General features: G+C 49.0%; 1 protein-coding gene across 1 annotated transcript in view; it reads left to right on the plus strand.

Moving 5' to 3' along the window:
* DPRX (divergent-paired related homeobox) overlaps positions 1–7,465 on the plus strand; it is an 8,151-nt gene extending 686 nt beyond the window's left edge. Inside the window, exons 2-3 of the mRNA XM_008063887.1 lie at positions 4,311–4,465; positions 7,073–7,465. Coding sequence (XP_008062078.1) covers positions 4,311–4,465; positions 7,073–7,465 — 548 coding nt within the window. The remainder of the gene's footprint in view (positions 1–4,310; positions 4,466–7,072) is intronic.
* The last annotated feature ends 693 nt before the right edge of the window (positions 7,466–8,158 follow it).

An 8,158-nucleotide genomic window follows, 5' to 3' on the forward strand; every position in this document is an offset into this window, starting at 1 on the left:
CAACTCAAAAAAAAAAAAAAAAAAAATATAGATTTAACCAAGTTGGGAAATTTCATATGATTGAGTATTTACTAGATATCAGGGTTTGTACTAAACCATTTTCAGGCAGGATCTGATACTTTTCTTTTTTTTTTTTGCGTTGGAGTTTCACTCTGTCGCCCGGACTGGAGTGCAGTGGCTGCTCCTGGCCGCCACAGCCTCGACCCACTGGGCTCCAGTGATCCTTCCGCCTCAGCCTTCTGAGTAGCCAGAATTACAGGCACGCGCTACCACGCCCGGCTCATTTTTTATTTACTGTAGAGATGAGGTCTTGCCAAGTTGCCCAGGCAGGTCTTGAACTGGCAGGCTCAGGCAATCCACTCACCTCAGCCTCCCAAGGCGTGGGATTACAGGCTGAGCCCCGAGCCCGGCTCACTGAAATCTTTTAAAGAGGTCACGGTTAACGGTCTCAATTTATTTGTTTTTTTGTTTATTTAGAGACCAGGTCTCACTATGTTTCCTTGAGCTCCCAGCCTCAAACAATCCTCACGCCTCAGCCTCCCAAATTGTTAAAACTGCAGGCGTGAGCCACTGTACCAGGCCAGAAGTCTCCATCTTTTTTTTTTTTTTGAGTTGGAGTCTCACTCTGTCACCCATACTGGAGTGCAGTGGTTGCTCCCGGCCACTGCAGCTTCATCCTGTTGAACTCCAGTGATCCTTCCGCCTCAGCCTTCCGAGTAGCCGGAATTACAGGCATGTGCTACCACGTCGGGCTAATTTTTTTTTTTATTTATTGTAGAGATGAGGTTCGCCAAGTTGCCCAGGCGGGTCTCGAACCCGCGAGCTCAAGCAATCCACTCACCCTCAGCCTCCCAAAGCGCGGGATTACAGGCTGAGCCACTGAGTCCGGCCTAATTTTTTTATTTATTGTAGAGATGAGGTCTCACGAAGTTGTCCAGGATAGAAGTCTCCATCTTACAGCAACTTTATCTATAAAATGGAGACTTCTAGCCGGGCACAGCATATGGCTGCCATCCCAGCACTTTGGGAGGCAGAGGATTGTTTGAGCCCAGGGGTTTGAGACCAGCCTGGACAATTTGGTGAGATAATAATTGTGAGCCACTGTGCCCAGTCATTTTTCTAATACACACAAAAAAATCAAATCTGAGAATTTAAGACACACGAGATCCCATACTTAAATGATAACAGCCATCTAGGCCTGGTGGCTCAAGCCTGTAATCCCAGCACTTTGGGAGGCCAAGGCGAGAGGATTACCTGAGCTGAGGGGTTCGTGACTAACCTGAGCAACTTGGCGCGACCTCGTCTCTACAATAAGTCAAAAAAATAAGCCAGGTGTGTGTGATAGTGAGCTCCTATACTTCCAGTTACTTGGAAGGCTGAGGTAGAAGGATCACCTGAGCCCAGGAGGTCAAGGTTGCTGTGGCCGTGAGCGTGCCACTGCTCTCCAGCCTGGGTGACAGAGTAAGATTCCCACTCAAAAAAAAAAAAAAAAAAAAGGCTGGGCCAATACAGGTGGTTCAGCCTGTAATCGCAGCACTTTGGGAGGCCAAGGTGAGTGAATTACCTGAGCCGGCGGGTCTGAGACCAGCTCAGGAAACTTGGGGATATCTCGTCTCCACAACAAATAAAAAATCAGTTAGGTGTGGTAGCATGCACCTGTCGTTCTGGTTACTTGGAAGGCTGAGGAGGAGGGCTCACCGGAGCCCAGCAGGTCGTCGCTGGGGTGGCCGTGAGTGTGACACTGCACTCCAGCCTGGGCGACGGAGTGAGACTCTAACTCAAATAAATAACAGCAGTCAAAAAGGACCCAAAGAACCAAGGGGGAAAGCAAACAACTTTGTTATCTATAGGGAGTCGTGGCAAAATGACGCTTCAGGAAACTAGTGGATAAGTCACATACATAGCATGTCAATGTCTAAGAACTGGCCAGGTGCAGTGGCTTACGCCTATCATCCCGGCACATTGTATGAGCCCAGGAATTTGAAACCAGCCTAGCCAACGTAGCAAGACCTTGTCTAACAAAAATAAAAAATTTGGGGCAGGTGCGGTGGCTCAGTCTATAATCCCAGCACTTTGGGAGGCCGAGGCCAGAGAATTGCCTGAGCCTAGGGCTTCGAGACCAGCCTGGGCAACTTGGTGAGACCTTGTTTCTACAATAAATCACAAAAATTAGCCAGGTGTGGTGGTGTGCTCCTGTAGTTCCAGCTACTTGGAAGGCTGAGCCAGAAGCATCACCTGAGCCCAGCAGGTCGATGCTGGGGTGGCCATGAGTATGCCACTGAACTTCAGCCTGGATGACAGAGTGAGACTCCAACTCAAAAAAATAAATAAAAATAAAATATTTGGCTGGAGCCAGGCTTGGTGGCTTAGCCTGTAATCCCGTGCCTTTGGGAGGCTGAGGCGAGTGGATTACCTGAGCCCGCGGGTTTGAGACCTGCCTGGGCAACTTGGAGAGACCTCATCTCTACAATAAAAAAATCAAAATGAGCCAGGCATGGTAGCGCGTGCCTGTAGTTCCAGCTACTTGGAAGGCTGAGGCGGAAGGATCGCTGGAGCCCAGCAGGTCAAGGCTGCGGTGGCCGGGAGCGGCCACTGCACTCCAGTCTGGGTGACAGTGAGACTCCAACTCAAAAAAAAAAAAAAAAAAAGCTGGGCTCGGTGGCTCAGCCTGTAATCCCGCGCCTTTGGGAGGCTGAGGTGAGTGGATTGCCTGAGCCCGCGGGTTCGAGACCCGCCTGGGCAGCGAGACCTCATCTCTACAATAAATAAAAAAATCAGCCGGGCGTGGTAGCACGAGCCTGTAATTCCGGCAACTCAGAAGGCTGAGGTGGAAAGATCACCGGGGTCCAGCAGGTCGAGGCTGCGGTGACCGGGAGCGGCCACTGCACTCCAGTCTGGGCGACAAGGTGAGACTCCAACTCAAAAAAAAAAAAAAATTTGGCTGGGCATGGTGGTGCGTGCCTGTAGTTCCAGCACTTTAGAAGACTAAGGCAGGAGGCCAGGTGTTTGAGACCAGCCTGAGCAACAAAGTATGACCCCCATCTCTGAGAAAAACATCAAAAAAAGATTTAGGTGGGCATGGTGGCATGCCTGTAGTCTCAGCTGTTCAGGAGGCTGAGGCAGGAAGATCACTTGAGCCCAGGAGTTTGAGGCTGTGGTGAGTCATCAACGTGCCACTGCACTCCAGCCTGGGCAAGAAAGTGAGACCCTGACAAAAAAAAAGTGATATATAATATATTAAACACAGCTTATTAAATATGTATAAAGAATTATATAATACGTAATAAATAGCATATATGCACTGGGTGCCAAAACAATGTGTGCACATTTTAAGAAAAGAAAAATCTATTATAATTGTAATACTCAGTATATGCCAATAACAAAAAATTAATACAAGTCAAGTTTGACTTCTGAAATTACAAGAGGTGCTCAGAGTGGTTACCATCAGCGTCCAGACGTTTCATTTTTTTTTTTTTTTTGAGTTGGAGTCTCACTCCGTCACTCAGGCTGGAGTGCAGTGGCACACTCACAGCCACCCCAGTATTGACTTGCTGGGCTCCAACAATCCTTCTGCCTCAGGCTTCCAATTAACCGTAACTATAGGCACGCACTACCACACCCATTACAGGATGAGCCACCAAGCCTGACCCTCAGACGTTTCTATGGCAAACTAAAAGTAATACATAGTCAAGCATGGTGGTTCTCATCTGTAATCCCAGCACTTTGGGAGACAGGCGCAAGAGGACTGCCTGAGCCTAGGGGTGTGAGACCTCGTCTCTACATTTTTTTTTTTTTAAGTAATACATAGATAACATCCCTTTCAATGTGCATACATAGGCTGGGCGCTGTGGCTCACGCCTATAATCCCAGTACTTTGGGAGGCCAAGGTGAGGATTGTCTGAGCCCATGGATTCAAGATCAGCCCGGGAAACTTGGTGAGACCTCATCTCTACAATAAATCAAAAAATTAGCCGGGTGTGGTGGTGCATGCCTATAGCTCCAACTACTTGGAAGGCTGATGGGGAAGGATTGCCTGAGCCCAGCAGGTCGAGGCTGCGGTGGCCGTGAGTGTGCCACTGCACTCCGGCCTGGGCAACAGAGTGAGATTCCAAATTTAAAAAAAAAGTGCATACATTTTTTGGCACCCCAGTTTGTGGGGTGTGTGTGTGTGTGTGTGTGTGTGTGTACGCACGTGCGCATAAAATCTCCTAGGCCCTCGGTCCTGCAATTGCCAGGCTTTGCCTCTGGGTGGACATTCAGGGTCTGAAAATGGAACTGTGAACATGTATGTGATTTGTCCTTCTTGCAAGACAAGCGCCAGGAGCACTCGCACAGGAAACGGACCATATTCACCAAGAAGCAGCTGGAAGATCTGAACGTTTTGTTCACTGAGAACCCATACCCAAGCCCCAGCCTTCAGAGGGAGATGGCCTCGCAGCTGGACTTGCCTCCGACAGTACTGCAGGTTAGCAAGTGACTCCACTTCTCGCCAAGCTCCCTGGACACATCTAAACTCAGACTCAGAGGTCCCCTAGGGTCATCATCCCCGAGTTTTGGAACCCCGATTCTCCAAAGGCCCAGGCACTCCTGTTCTCATTCAAATCTCTAGAGCAAGAATGGGCAAACCCAGGAATTCAAGACCAGCCTGGGCAGCATAACAAGACCCCATCTCTACAAAAAGTCAAAGAATTAGCTAGGTGTGGTGGCACACACCTGTAGTCTCAGCTACTTGGGAGGTTGAGGCGAGAGGATCAGCTGAGCCCAGGAGATCGAAGCTTCAGTGAGTCCGTGATCCCGTCACTGCACTCCAGTCTGGGCAGCATAATGAGGCCCTGACTCAAAAAACAAACAAGAATGGGCAAGCTTTTTTGGTAAAGAACCAGAAGAAAATATTTGAGATTTTGTGAGCCATGCTTTCACTGTTGCTGCCATTGGAGTGCGAAAGCCACCACACAATATGCAAACCAATGGGGGTGTGTCTGTGTTCTCATATTTCTTTTTGATTATCTATTCATTTATCTATTTTTGTCATTTCATTTTTCTTTTTTTTTTTCAGGGATCTCACACTTTTATTGGAGGACGGCGGGGTGCAGCTCTCCCCCATTTCACTTTCCAAATTTCTTCTAGCGATGGGGTCTCACTATGTTGCCCATGCTGGGCTTGAAGTCCTGGCCTCAGGTGATCCTCCCACCTCAGTCTCCCAAAGTGCTCAGATTACAGGGGTGTGCCACCATGCCTATGCCAGTGTTGCCAAAAAACTCTATGGGCACAAACTTAAAGTTCATATAATTTTCATGACACAAAATAGTATTCTTATTGTGTTTGATTTTTTTTCCAACCATTTAAAAATGGTACAATGGCTCACACTTGTGATCCCAGCATGTTGGGAGGTCAAGGTGGGAGGACAGCTTGAGCCAGGTGTTTGAGCCTGGCCTGGGCAACATAGTGAGAGCCCCATCTCTTATAAATAAATAAATGAATGAATGAATGTTGTGGGCACGGTGGTTCACACCTGTAATCCCAGCACTTTGGGAGGCAGAGGTGAAATGACTGCCTAAGCCCAGGGGCTCGAGACCAGCATGGGCAACATAGTGAGACTTCGCCTCTACAGTAAATCAAAAAATCAGCCAGACGTAGTGGCATACACCTGTGGTTCCAGCTACTTGGGAGGCTGTGCTGGAAGGATCTCCTGAGCCCAGCAGGTCAAGGTTGTGGTGGCCATGAGCGTGCCAGTGCACTCCAGCCTGCGCAAAAGAGTGAGACTCTGACTCAAAAAATACATAAGGCCGGGCTCGGTGACTCAGCCTGTAATCCCAGCACTTTGGGAGGCCGAGGTGAGTGGATTGCCTGAGCCTGCAGGTTCGAGACCCACCTGGGCAACTTGACAAGACCTCATTTCTACTATAAATCAAAAATTAGCTGGGCACGGTAGTGTGCACCTGTAGTTCCAGCTACTTGGAAGGCTAAGGCAGAAGGATCGCCAGAGCCCAGCAGGTCGAGGCTGCGGTGGCCGGGAGCGGCCATTGCACTCCAGTCTGGGTGACAGAGTGAGACTCCGACTCAAAAAAAAGAATACATAAAATAAAAATGTGAAACCTACTCTTATCTGCTGGGCCATAGAAAGATAGTGATGAGCCAGAGTTGGCCACGAGCCTTAGTTTGCTGACCCCAGCCCTAACGCATAACCTGGGACTGACCCTGATCCCTTTGCTCTCCTATCCCCTGTCCTGGCTTTTCTGATCTCTGCCTTATTTCTGTACTCACAATTATTTATTTCTTATTTTTCCCAAGAGTAGGTGGAGAAGGGTCCCACAAATAGATTATGAGTGCCTGAGGAGCTAACTCTTCTTGCCTAGAAGTACCCCTATTTATTATTCAGTTGAATACAAACTCTAGCCGAGCACAGCAGCTCATAGCTGTAATCTCAGCACTTTGGGAGTCTGAGGTGGGAGGATCACTTGAGCCCAGGAGTCTGAGACCAGACTGGACAACATAGCCAGAACTCGTCTCCACAAAAAAATCAAAATATTAGCCAGGCATGGTGGCACGTACCTGTAATCCCTGCTACTTAAGGGGCTGAGGAGGGAGGATCACCTGAGCTCAGAAGGTCAAGGCTGTGGTGAGCAGTGATCCATACCACTGCACTCTAGCCTAGGCGACAGAGTGAAATCTCAACCAAAAAAAAAAAAAAAGCCAGGCATGGTGGCTCACGCCTATAATCCCAGCACTTTGGGAGGCTGAGGGGAGAGGATTGCCTGAGCCCAGGGGTTCGAGACCAACCTGGGCAACTTGGCAAGACCTCATCTCTACAATTAAACCAAAAAGAATTTAGCCAGCTGTGGTGGTGTGAACCTGTAGTTCCAGTTACTTGGAAGGCTAAGGTGGAAGGGTTGCCTGAGCCCAGCAGGTCGAGGCTGCAGTGGCCATGAGTGTGTTACTGCACTCCAGCCAGGGCAACAGAGTGAGACTCTAACTCAAAAAAACACACAAAAAAATCAACTAAAAAAAATACAAACTCCTCTGGAAACTCGCCCCATTTACCAACCCAGAGCTCTTGTCTCTTTTCCCTCAGGTCTGGTTCAAAAATCACAGAGCAAAACTCAAGAAAGAAAAATGTAAGCCTGTTCAGCAAAAACAAACTCAGAAACAGCACGGACCTGAGGGCGGAGTCAAGACCAGTCCTTGCCTGAGACTTACCGACCCACAGCCCAGATCCCCTCAGGCCACCTGTCCTGAAGGCCTGGTATACACGGATCACCAGACACCCTCATTCCAGCTCATCGTGTGCCCCAATGTCAAGGTCCCGGCAGACAGCTCCCCTGGCCACAAGATCGTCCATTTTGGCTGCTGCCAGGACCCTAACGTCTACTGCCTTTATCCCATCTTGGAACCCCAAGCTCATTCGCCAAGCTGCAACCCTAATTCTCTTGGCTGTTCATCACTACAAAGCAAAGAGAGATGCTAGTTCCAGAAAGGCACATGTTGTAATGGTGTGTGTGATATTGTAAAATAACGTTTGGCTTTCTTTCCATTTCCTGGTATACAGCTCCTGAGATCCTTGGGCTCTCCAAAGGCCTGTGTTTTTATTTAGTTAATTTATTTTTTAAAGGCAGGGTCGCCAGGCTCAGTGGCTCAGCCTGTAATCCTAGCACTTTGGGAGGCTGAGGTGAGTGGATTGCCTAAGCCTGTGGGTTTGACACCCACCCAAGCAACTTGTATTCATCTCTACAATAAAATAATAAATTAGCCAGGCATGGTAGCGCGCACCTGTAATTCCGGCTACTCAGAAGGCTGAGGCTGAAGAATCGCCGGAGCCCAGCAGGTCAAGGTTGTGGTGGCCGGGAGCGTGCCACTGCACTCCAGTCTGGGCAACGGAGTGAAACCCCAACTCAAAAAAGAAAAAAGAAAAAGATAGGGTCTCGCCGGATATGGTGGCTCATGCCTGTGGTCCAGCACTTTGGGAGGCAGAGGGTAGAGGATTGCCTGAGCTCAGGGGTTCAAGACCAGCGTGAGCAACTTGGCGAGGCCTCATCTCTACAATAAATTTTTTAAAAATTAGCTAGGTGTGGTGGCTCGCGCCTGTGGTTCCAGCTATTTGGAAGGCTGAGGTGGAAGGATCACCTGAGCCCGGCAGGTCAAGGCTGCAGTGGTCATGAGC

This window comes from Carlito syrichta, unplaced genomic scaffold (assembly GCF_000164805.1).
Source record: "Carlito syrichta isolate Samal-C Ts95f unplaced genomic scaffold, Tarsius_syrichta-2.0.1 Scaffold307121, whole genome shotgun sequence".
In the NCBI taxonomy this organism is placed as follows: domain Eukaryota; kingdom Metazoa; phylum Chordata; class Mammalia; order Primates; family Tarsiidae; genus Carlito; species Carlito syrichta.